This window comes from Mixophyes fleayi, chromosome 2, assembly GCF_038048845.1.
Source record: "Mixophyes fleayi isolate aMixFle1 chromosome 2, aMixFle1.hap1, whole genome shotgun sequence".
Lineage (NCBI taxonomy): Eukaryota > Metazoa > Chordata > Amphibia > Anura > Limnodynastidae > Mixophyes > Mixophyes fleayi.
The window spans coordinates 272898846-272911849 of record NC_134403.1 but is presented as its reverse complement, the minus strand read 5'-3'; the positions used below and the strand labels follow the sequence as shown (position 1 = coordinate 272911849).

Below are 13004 nucleotides of genomic sequence, written 5' to 3'. Positions count from 1 at the left end.
GGTGCAGGCCGGTGGTATGATAAGTCAGTTGGAGCGCAGGCTCATTGTATGGTACAGGTGTTGTAGTTCAGCCCCAGAGGTATGTTGGTCCAACAGGGGGTTATAGCCCTTGTATGGTATGAGTGCTGTGGTTCTGTGTCGGAGATATGTTGGGTCAACAAGGAGATACCGCAATGGTATAGTACGAGTGTTGTGGTTCAGACCCAGAGGTATGCTGGGCCAGCAAAGAAAGCAAGCTGTGGTATAGGACAGGATGTGGTTCAGCCCCTGAGGTACCTGGTGCCATATGGACGAAGTCTGTGGTATGGTACGGGCTGTGGTTCAGCTCTGGAGGTACTTGGTGCCACATGTGCGAAGGAGGTTACTAGAGAAGCTTGGTGAGCGTGACAACGGCATGGTCTGCCGTCTAGCGGCTGGTGCAGCCTTTAAAGTTACAGGAGAACACTGTAGAGGAGAAGCAAAGTGAGTGAAGTGCACATTCATGGTAGTCAGCCGTTTGGAACCCATGTCCTTCAAAGAGTCGGCTTAGGTTTGGTGCAAGTGCAGCTCTTCTGGGCTGACTTTCAATGTGTTACAATTAGCCCAGAGGGGTGCGGGCTCCGGGATGCCTGGGGACGGATGTCCCATTAAGTTTAAGAAACAGGGTACGTTATGCATGGACAAAATTGAGTAAAGTGTTCTCCCGTCACCATAACAGTTATGGTTTATTTTAAATAAATAAAAGAGTTTTTTTGCCAATAAGGTGTTGTGGTGTCTTTTATTATATATTACTTAGGAGTTAAGGTTAAGACAAAGGTCTATTGGTTATGTTATCAACTGTAAGCATTTTATAGATGTGCCACAAGACATGTAACATTCATTTAATTTTCAAACTTTTATTATTATTGATTATTATTGTAGATTTGTAAGGCGGCACACTGCTCCGCAGTGTTGTACACTAGGGAAAACAGTACATACCTAAAACAGGGACATACAAGGTATACAAAATTAATGAAGACATGCAAACAAAGGGTATGCAGGACCCTGCTCATTAGAGAGCTTACATTCTAAGTAGAAGTGGGTACAGCTGAAACAAGAGGAGCAAATGTGGCTCTGAGTGGAGATTGCGACAGTTATGAGGGTGTATTAGTGTGAATAGTGTGTTTGAGGATAAGGTAACCTCTAAAAAAAATATGGGTTTTCAAAGAGCGTCTAAAGATTTGAAGGCTGTGGGAAAGTGTGATTGAGGGTGGTAGGGAATTCCATAAGTTGGGAACAGCACGGGAGAAGTCTTGTAGGCTTAATTGTATAATAAATAATTGTACAAGGTGCTAATAAAAGAAACAAATGTGGACAGATTTCATTTTTATGATGGAATAAATATCATTCTTTCATGTTTTAACCTGCGTTAGAAATATATAGAGTTAGAATCTCATTATTTGTTATGGGTAACAAAGCTTTTTCCCCTTTGCTCCAGCATTCAGAAATGTTCCTCAATATGTTTACCTTTAAAATTGTATCATATCATAAAATGTATTTCTTTTAGGAACAATAAGTTTTTGCTCCATGGTTGGTAACATTATTCCATGAGCTTCAAGCTCCACATTACCTTTCCAGAGAAGAATCAGATCTTTAGTTCCCCAGTACAGTACAACTCCATAGGTTTGTGTACACTTTATGCAGTCCAGGTAATAGCTAGGGATAACCTACAATTGACTAGCTAATTTGGTTAGAAGATCACCATTCAACCATGGACTAGCCTGCAGCACAACATGTGAGAATGTTCTGCACTTACTCTGTGATATCAAAGTCAGTAGGAAGATGTTAAAAAAGGGACAATTATTCTTTCCCATAGAGTTATATGTGGCCCTATAAATAATGCATGTAAAAATGGTCTTGCCTAATGCTCACAACAAATATTTTTTTTTCTTGCTTGAATAAATTGGAGACTTTGGTTACCACAAAAATATTTTCCACATTAAACAATTTATACTAATATGAGCCCAGGGGGTATATTTATTAAGATCTGATATCTGCAAATCGACGATATTGTCGGCGTACTGAGGCATGGTGCCCCTATTATCGATCTCTGATAACCTGATTTCCTTTCAGCATAATTCAGTCAACGGGAGAGGATGTTAATGAAACAGACAAGTTGTTGTAGTTTCAGAATCAGCTCTAAGGGATTTCTCCAACTTCTTCTTTATTTATACCTAAGACGAGCATTTATTGGTTAACAAGTACATATAAGGAAATCTATTTAGCTCAGCAAATAATTCTTTGCAACAATAAATACATATAAAGGCAATATCCTTTGTCCAGTACTGCGTAGTGTCTTCCAGACCGTTGTTTTTAGTCTTGCATCTTGGTATTGTCTCTGTTCCATGGGAAACACTTGTTTTTATGTCTTATGTAAAGGGCGTAGTTCTCATATCTGTAGTTATAGCTTTTTAATGTATTTCACACATATATTTGTTCCTTTAATAACTATTCATTGTCTTATGCTCCCACAATATTCAACAATGTTGCAGGCAAAATTTAAAATGGCAATGTGTTTAAAGGTAAAATTTGCCTTTAAACACATTGCCGTTTAAAATTTTGCCTACAAACTCGCCGAATATCGGCGATTTGCATATATCGAACGTTAATACATTTACCCCCAGGTGCCTATATTTGGCAGACATAAACCTCAACTGTTTTCCGTTTAATTGCACACATCACTGCATTCTGGATTTTCCTGTTGGAGATAATTATCAAAATGGGACTTAGTGTCACATAGCAGGAGGAGAAAAAAACTCTCATATCGGTGATAGTGGAAGGGACTTGTGCTACAGTCAGCATGTAAATCCATATTATATTATCTATCCCAAAGAATATAACATAGAGCAACACTAGCCTTAGAACATCTTTGGCAGCCTTCAATTCAGCAGCTCTAGTTCGGTCATTATTTTGTCCTCTAATGTGCTGAACCTGTTTACGATGTCTGTAAAGAATTTGTATTATGAAGCAACTGGTGAAAACCATAATTCCAACAAAGGCAAAATCTCTGGCTGATTCAGCAAAGCCATTGATAATATAACTCATTTGGTCAGGGAAATAGACATGACAGAATCCCAAGTTTAATGTGAATTTAGGAATACTGAAATTTCTTGGTAATGCAGAAAAAAGTGGTGCCGCTATACACACAGCCATATTAATGACCCAGAGAGCAATGAAGGACCAACTCAAATACTTCACATCTTTGAGATTGACAATGGGCCACCATAAAGTGGGAGATATTGTGACGGCTTGTAGGACACTGAGAAGACAAGTCAAAGAAACAGACAAAGCCCGTACGATCCTGTAAATATATACAACAACTTTGCATCCAATATCACTCAGTACATGTTGCAGTCCAAAAATGGTCATTGTCTGAGGAACCCCTCTTGTTAGCAAAACCATCATGTTTACTAAAGCTAAATGAGACAGGACTATATCAACAGGCATCAGTTTGCATCCACAGTAAAGTATGTTTGCATAAGATGCTAAAACAACACAATTACTTATTATACCAACACTTGTCTGGACGAAAAATGAGAAACCTTTAATGATGATGCATAAATCCATTATGTACTGCTGTACTTTTTATAGTATTAATGATTGAAGTGCTGCTACTATTGGATACTTTAGCCAGATGACCTCAGCAACACGTTTGTAGTCTTGTTATATCAGAGATAATGGAATGAAGATCTGCCTCTGAAGTGACAAACAGAAAAAACTTTATTAGTTGATTGAAATGTTATTTTGTTTGCTTAGTTAATACATTTGCAGGGTTCTTAATTCTCTGGCACCAATTTCTATGGTAGAATGCTAGTTCTGCTTATTTTCTCATCATTGATTACTTATAAGGCACCACAGGCTCCAAAACGCCAATCATCTAATAGATATGACAAGCATGAGTACAATAAATATAATGACAGATAATTATAGAGACATAACAACGCCTCCAAGGATGGTCATCAGCTAAAAATACTAGCATGAGGTAGCAGTGGATTCAGCTTAAGAGATGACAGCAAGGTTGTACGAGGGAAGCAGACATGAGACATAAGAAAGGACCTTGTCATCAGAGCTTACATTCTAGAGGGAGGGGGTAATGAGCATTAGTAGCTGCAAATGGGGAAAGAGTGACTGTGGTAAATGGATGAGGTGGAGAAAGTAGACTTGAGGGTTTAGGTTAGGGTACACAAACATGCCTCACCTTGACCTTTTACATATGCTCTCTATATTTCTGGACTTTCCTACCTTCATATATCTATCTAATATCTCTTCACATCTTCAAAAACACCATCAAGTATCAGTTACTTTGACCATTGAAGTGCCAGATTGACATCTACACTAGGGGGTAAATGTATCAATCTGAGAGTTTTCCGGCGGGTTTGAAAAGTGGAGATGTTGCCTATAGCAACCAATCAGATTTTAGCTACTATTTTGTAGAATGTACTAAATAAATGATAGCTAGAACCTGATTGGTTTTTCAAACTCGCCAGAAAACTCTCAGCTTGGTACATTTACCCCTAGGTCTCATTTAGAATTAAGATTAAATCCAGCTAAAGGCAAAACAATGGGATGTTTCGGTAGATTCACTGTTGGAAGGGGAGTTGGCCCTAGCTAAACTTAAATTTGCAGTGTAAAAATAAAGCTGCCTAGTATTTTTTGCTACCTGGTCCTTTCGGTGAAGGGGATCTAGCTAACTTTAGTGCAAGCAGGCTAGTTCCCCTTCGCCGAAAGGACTGTTTTGGCTTCTACAGGTCAGGTGTGGAGATTATTAATGTGTAATAAGCAGTACAATGGCAAAGTCAGTGTAGTACAATTATGGGAAAATTAAGAATGGTAAATAAGGAAGGTTTCAATATTTTTGCATTTTAAATAGTACGAAAGAACAGAATGGTAAAGGGTCGTCGTGGCTGGAGGAGCATCGAATGGGTTACACCTCAGCACACAGAATTAAAGATGTATTAAAGGGTATATTTATTCATTTAAAATGTAAATATTTAATGTATGGGCACTGTGGGGCCAGTTAACAGAGCCTGATTAAGAGTCAACCGCCCTAGGCTACTACACCAGTTGTGTCCCCCCCCTACCACTGTGCGTTGTCAGTTGGCTGGCTTCTGGAATCTTGGAATCCTGTATTTTAAATGTATTATAGTGCAAGATTTTAACATGATTCAATGATTCAAACACATTAATCCATTATGACCCTATAAAACAACCCCTAGTACAGATAGAGACAATGAAATATATGATTTACAATCATATACTAACATCTATCACCCCTGACTGTCTAGTATTTAGCATTATAGTCACCGCCACACAATACAAAGATCATGCCCCTCACAATCTATTTCATCAGCTGCCCCCACAAGCCACTACATCCCCCCAGCCATTTTTATCCACCCCCACCAGAATTATGACCCCCACCACTAACTTCATCAACCACCCACTCATTTGCTCACCCTCAGTCAATTAATTAACCCCCCTAGCTACTTCCTTAACCCCCTCCCCCCAACCATCAAGCAGTTTCCAGTTAATCCTATCAGTACAGCAAGTGTGGTCATGTGATCATCTCACATGACCACACTAAGCTTAGCACCGCAGCTGCACTGACAGGGCAGCTAACAGCATCGGATGTGCTGTTAGCTGCCTGCATCAGTGTAATTGAATACACCGATAGCCGGGACTGCTCCCTTGAGACCAGGGGCGGCCGATCACGGAGGAGGCAGCGCCGGACATTTTAGCTTGCTAATTGTGCCGGTGCTGCGTCCCCTTGGGACCCAGCACCCTAGGTTGCAGCCCGATCAGCCTAATGGTTGATCAGGCCCTGCCAGTTAATAACCGATGCACAGCACCAGAAAGGGCTCAGTCCCTGCGCTGGGTGCTTGGAGTATAAATGTATTTATTTTCGTATTCATGCATTGAATTCTAATGCAATAGCCTTGTGTGTGAAGGAAATGTATTTATTGCTGAGACAGGGCCAGAAAAGAAAATTTGGTTGTTTTCGTTGACTGGCCTGAAGGCAGGTGATCTTATGTTAATTATACCTTTTCATCTCATTGACCAACACATCTTTGTAGTCTGTATACACAGCAGGGGGCTGCTGCCTCTCTGTCCTGTGTGGCTTGTCATCCTGCACTCAGATCCTGTCCGAATAATGCAAGTAGCAAGTTTTAGGATATAATAGATTAGTGTAAATATTGTTAACTTTGCGTTGCATGTAAATCCATGTTTGGGAAAACATATTGCGTCCTTATGATAAATCATCTGATGTGATATCATACGCGTCAGTGCCTAGCCGACACAGGGGGCTGGCTTACCCCCTGCCAGAACTGTATAAAAAGGAGCACTGGTCTGCACTGATCATTATTGTTTCTTCTGACCTTCTAAACACTACTACCATAGACTAATGTGAACTGTCCTTGTTAGGACAGTTGAGCTAATAAACATCATTTTGCTTCAAGAATCTATTTTGGCGACTACTTCCCTGCTGTAATTGCTGTGACCTGCAGATTGGACCCAAATTGATTCCACTTTCCGGCTGTTCTGAGGTTGGGACCCAGCACTCCAGCACCAAGGCTTTGCCCGCTACCTGCAGCTGTGGCTAGTGTGATTGACTAGGGAGTAACCATCCACAGCACCCTGATCTACAGGAAGACGTCAGGGGCACAACCCCAGGTGGCTAGTGAGGGGGTACATTAGCAGTGACAGTTATCCAGAAGGAACGTGGTTCTGGATGCCACTAAGGAGTCCAGTGGTGGCCGCAGTTTAAGCCACTCCTACTGCTGTTAGAGGTTTAAAGAAAGAGGATGCTAGCAAAGTAAGCCCAGCCGGTTCCCAGTGACAACAGACAGGGTGGCATAGGCGGTCCATCCTGTCAGTCGAAAATTCTGAATATCACTGACCTTAGTTAAGACTGTTGCTTATATCCTTAAGGAGCAGTATTGTGATGAAAGAAAGGATTAATTTAACCTCAATCAGCATTACATAAACATACTTTTTACACCCATGGTTCACTCCCTGCTAGTGGTGTTATACCACAGACTATTATGGTGTAATCATTTTTGATTACACCAGAATGTTGTTACAAGATATGCTTGGTTTTATTATTTTCAACCAAATGCTTTATTTGAATGCACTATATGCTGAACAAAGTTCTTTTTACTTTCCAAAAAGAGTTGCTGTGGAACTACTGCACCCAGCAAGAAAGCTAAACAATGCTCTTGTCTAGTTAATAGTAATTTCACTATTCAGCCGGGGGTGGGGATTGTGTCCATGAGCAATGGCCTGCTAATTGCATCTCCTGCGATTGACCTGGTCACAGTATTAATGTAAATACCACACCAGTCTCCTAGACAATGATTTGCATATACCAATGCAACATGTAGTTTTCAATAGGAAAAATGTGTTCTTACTCATGTACTGTACATTCGTATTAAGTACTGCATAGCATATGTGTTTACTGGTTATCCTACTTAAATACCTGCCTGCAGTCAGAGAGCCATGCTCTGTTGTACAACCACACCAAAGGCTAAGCACTATACATTTTCCATCATTAATGGGTCTACATTTTTTTTTTAGAGGTGGCAATTTAGTTCCACGTCCCTTTTTCACTTCTTTATGTAGTGTGCGGTCTGCGGAAGCACACTACATACATGTACCTTTTGGCAGAAGATGCTTCCAGGCTGCTACAATTGTGATTTCAAACACAATCAGAGTGGCCAGGCAAGATTATCTGATTCTCAGCCAACATAGTATGCAGTCAAAGGCAGAGCACCACTGCTGGTAAACAAAGCAGCTACCAGGTAAACAAAGAGAAGACCAGGACATTGCAGAAGGCCAATGTTACCTTAAAAAAGGGAGCTTCCACAACTGCAAAGAGGCTTTCTCCACATGGGAATGGTCAAGTCCTACTGACATTGAGACTACGGGCTAGATTTACTAAGCTGCGGGTTTGAAAAAGCGGGGATGTTGCCTATATCAACCAATCAGATTCTAGCTGTCATTTTGTAGAATGTACTAAATAAAATGAAAGCTAAAATCTGATTGGTTACTATAGGCAACATCCCCACTTTTTCAAACCCGCAGCTTAGTAAATCTACCCCTACATGTTCATCTGACAGGGAGGGACAAACATGCAACTGTGTGGACTACCACTGCCATTACCCTGATCTGACTCCAGGTCTTGTGGAGCTGTGTGAGAGTGGAGCGACATTGACCAGGGACCACTGCTGTGTGTGTGTGTGTATGTTTAATATATAATATTTATATATATATATATACACACACACACACACACACACCAAAGGAGAGCACCTTTGTGTCTTAGGAGAAGCCTAGATGAACAGCCCCCGCCCCCATGAATAACTAGGAGACTGATGTGGTATTATATTATGCTGTAAATGTTGGCTGTACAAGACTATAATGTGTAATGGTGCAGTTAATTTCTATATGTTATTTATTTTTGATGGTAACTTTTTTACAATTAACCTACATGATATATTTCGCTGGATATTTACATGGGTGATTCTGAGTTTTGTGCGGGTAACTGCTGGGTGGCAGAACAGTAACTAAGAGGACATGAAATTAGATGCCACATGGTTGGGTGTAAGCATAGCATATTTTTGTATTATTTTTTCTTTTGGAGGCCCCTGTGAAAACAACTTCAGTTCTCATTAAACTTCATACCACAGATTCCTTCTTCCGCGCACAACCTCTCCTCATGTACAATCATACCTCTTACCACTAGTAAATAAAGACACCGACAACTTCAGCTATGGCTTAAAAAAGGTCACAGTTTATTAAATGTATAAACCTGGTGGGGCGAGAGCACTTGCTTTCAGCTAACTAAATAAAAGCTAAACCAAACAGTGTACGGCCCCCCGGCCTACCACTGATACCGGGACCTAGTCCCTTACGATTGGCCGGTGCTAAATCTGGCGTAATAGTGACCACATCACTTCAGGGCTCACGAATGAATTGCCGTACAATGCAGAACACAGGGTTCCCGTACCGGGTAACCACGAACCAAGATGCTTCGAAGTATGTGGTGGCATTACCCAATCAGCGATAGCACCGTACGCCCGAGTTGCCAACTGCAAGGGCTCTCCTGCTTAACCTTACTTACTCTGTGACTACCAAACCTTATAATATAACAAAGAAAAAACAAACAACAGGGTGGGTGGGAGGGGATTTCTGCGACGGAAGAGACCCAGCATCCTCTGCGTGAGAATATATGGGCACACAAACCTAAACACTCCCACAGGATTCTATTGGCTGGAGGTGACCAACAACTTAACCCTCAATGGGTAAGTGCTATGCTTCTGAACATGTGGATAAGTTTAAGGACGTTTGGCTTAATGTGCCTCACTTCTCATAAACTTCATACCACAGATTCCTTCTTCCGCGCACAACCTCTCCTCATGTACAATCATACCTCTTACCACTAGTAAATAAAGACACCGACAACTTCAGCTATGGCTTAAAAAAGGTCACAGTTTATTAAATGTATAAACCTGGTGGGGCGAGAGCACTTGCTTTCAGCTAACTAAATAAAAGCTAAACCAAACAGTGTACGGCCCCCCGGCCTACCACTGATACCGGGACCTAGTCCCTTACGATTGGCCGGTGCTAAATCTGGCGTAATAGTGACCACATCACTTCAGGGCTCACGAATGAATTGCCGTACAATGCAGAACACAGGGTTCCCGTACCGGGTAACCACGAACCAAGATGCTTCGAAGTATGTGGTGGCATTACCCAATCAGCGATAGCACCGTACGCCCGAGTTGCCAACTGCAAGGGCTCTCCTGCCAAGCTGACGACCTTAAAGGTCAGACAGCCCGCCACCAAGTGACCTAATGACCTCAACCAAAGACAACCCAATCTGCTCTATGAACAAATCATTCCCTACAACCGACAAATGTACCCCGTCTTGCCTATATAAATGAACTTTTGTAGCTGTGATCAATGGATGAGGAATAACCACCCCTCCCAGGGACTGCAACGTCTTTCTCGCCATTCTATTGGCTTTGGAAAGCAGTGTTTTCATAATGGCCATCGATATGGGGGACCTCCACCTAAGCCTAGGTATAATATTAGACCAGCATATGCGCACTTGCGGCCAGTAAGCCTGAATAGCGCGCAAATCTTCTCTTATTGCTATAAAAAGATCAAGGGACTTCCCTTTACCCAAATCGTTACCCCCTAGATGCAACACTAAAACGTCTGGTCTTCCTTCACTACACTCCAATTTCTTCAATAAAGGAATAAGAGCACTCCACTGCATACCCCTATAACCAAACCATTTAATTTGAAACGAATCAGGTATTACTGAACCTCTTACCTCCCTATCGTGCCTGGATGCCCAGTACACATAGGAATGACCTACCAACCATATCTGTCCCTCTCGATCCGATGGACCTGTAAATAAAATCCGCATTAAAACCAGATCGCACACCACGATCCTCCTGCTCCATCAACCTCCGTTTACAACTCCTTTACCTGCCACCTTTACCACTCCTCTGATAAAACCTCTTTCCGACCACTTACCATTCCAATATCAGCTCCATATCAACCGTAACCACATATCATATATAAAAACATTCTTTCAACAAACCTTCAAATAATATTATAAGCCTACAATAACAGTAAAGTGATATGGGGTTTAAACGTTGACCCAGGTGGAGGTAAACACCCAACCATTCATGGAGGCGCACCACTAATCAGGCCTTGATCCAGAAAGGATGAGAAAAATCCCTCCACGCCCCCGCTAAAAGCGACGAGCAGAGGAGCCCTGGGCTAACGTACAACGAAGGGGGCTGCTAGCCTAGCTCAGGTCTAACATATTTCTTATAAACATCAGACTTCCATCTACCTATAGACTTAATTGCAGATATAGACGCTCCTCTCCCAGCCGCTGCAGTAGCTGCCCCAATCCTAAAGGAGTGGGTACCGTACAACTCTGGGTTCAAACCAACATGCTTCAGCGTAGCTTTAAGTACTGCATTGAACTGAAACTTGGTCAATGGAGCCCCATCCGCATGTATCAACCATGGCTCAGATCCACTGGGTCGGACCCCCTCCAATCTAGAGCATAACATAAACGCACAGATACTCTGGTCCTCATGAGCTTTGATCGACATCCAATACCCTTTGCTCATTTGATCCGTCTTTGATCTGAGAATCTTACAAGAGAGGACATTATGTGCAAGTAAAACATGCCTGGCCATTAGCGCATTGCCGATAACATGTTTAGAGGGGGAAACCAATTCGCTGACTCTGAACGCGCCAAAAAAGGCAAGTGAAAATGCAGTACTAAACAACAGGGTTTCATAATCTGACTTTGTAACACTAGCCAGCGCAACTATCAACTGCCTCAATAGACTCGTCTCTATGGGCCTGCGATGATCCTCGACTGATGGCTGCTCCCTCGCCCAACCTCTCATGGCCCTTGATATAAGAAAACCCTTTGTTACATCATTAAACCCATATAAACGGGCCATAAAGGAGATGCCCGCTAACATGGAGGACATAGCCGCCTTAGATAAACCCTCCTTGAAACGCTCCCAAATAAAAGCGTCTATATCCTCTTTCTGACCTCCATCTTGTCGACCCTTTGATTCCAGAAATCTACACCACTGCTGCCAGGCTGCCTGATACACTCTCCTGGTAGAAGGGGCCAACGATCTTACAGCTAGATCTTGCAAGCCTGTTCGACAATCTGCCAGATAGATGGGGGACACGGGGAGCCAGTAAGCTTAGCTTGAGGAGCCAAAGTTCTAAACCTTGTCCATTGAAAGCGCGATAAGGCATCTGCTATGTTATTGTTTACGCCTGGAACATGCCTAGCGCTAAAAGTGATGTCCTTGTCCAGGCAACGCAGCACCAAATGTCTTAGTAAGGCTATAGCGGGAGGAGATGAAGAACTCTGCTTATTGATGCACTGCACCACCCCCAGGTTATCACACCAGAAAACGACTTGTTGACCTACCAGTCTATCGGCCCACAATTCCACCGCAACCACAATGGGAAAAAGTTCCAAAACCAGCAGGTTTTGAACTAACCCTCTAAGCCGCCATAGATCGGGCCACAATGCAGCACACCACTCCCCGTCAAAGTAGGCTCCGAATCCTGTCGAGCCCGCTGCATCAGTGTACAGGTTCAGCTGCTCGTTAGAAGCGATGGGACTAGGCCAAATACGAACCCCGTTAAATTTAACGAGAAATGACAACCAAATGCGCAAATCCTGCCTAATTTCCTGCGACAGTGTCACCCAAGCATGAGGACGAGTGAACCCAATGATTGCCATTTGCAGCTTCCTGCAGAAAACCTTCCCCATGGGTATTATTCTGCACGCAAAGTTAAGAGACCCTAAGAGAGACTGTATGCTCCGCAACTTTAGGGACCTAGAACGCATGGCCATTTGAATTAAAGTCGCCAGCTTGTTAACTTTTTCCAATGGCAACCGACAACATCCTTTAACTGTGTCAATCTCTATGCCTAGAAACGACAGGCAGGTAATAGGTCCCTCAGTCTTGCCCTGAGCTACTGGAACCCCTAAAATTGAAAACAGATACTGCGCATCGCGCAATACGTTGGAGCAGACTGGGTAATTGGCTGGCCCCATGAAAAGGAAGTCGTCCAGGTAGTGAGCAATACCCGGATGACCAGATCCTGCTTGCACACACCAGTGAAGGAAGGAACTGAACTTTTCAAAATAAGCGCAGGAAATAGAACACCCCATTGGGAGGCATAAGTCTACGTATATACCGTCTGGAAGCCTAAAGCCCATATAATGGAACGACTCTGGATGCAGGGGTAACAACCTAAAAGCCGATTCTATGTCTAGCTTTGCTAACAACGCCCCTTCCCCAAATGATCTAACCAACTCCAATGCTTCCTCAAACGACTGGTACAACACTGAACTATCCTCCGGGTCAATAGCGTCATTAACTGAACTTCCTTGGGGGTGCGACAGGTGTTGTATCAATCGA

General features: G+C 42.6%; 1 protein-coding gene across 1 annotated transcript; it reads right to left on the bottom strand.

Moving 5' to 3' along the window:
- Positions 1-2646: 2646 nt before the first annotated feature.
- Positions 2647-3585, bottom strand: LOC142139942 (olfactory receptor class A-like protein 1). The gene has a single exon (XM_075197808.1). It carries the CDS (start codon positions 3583-3585, stop codon positions 2647-2649), a length of 939 nt encoding a protein of 312 aa, XP_075053909.1.
- Between the last annotated feature and the right edge of the window lie 9419 nt (positions 3586-13004).

Bases quoted from the DNA above. Each gene is read 5' to 3' on its own strand.
- LOC142139942 (XM_075197808.1), bottom strand. From the start codon at position 3,585: ATGGATTTATGCATCATCATTAAAGGTTTCTCATTTTTCGTCCAGACA.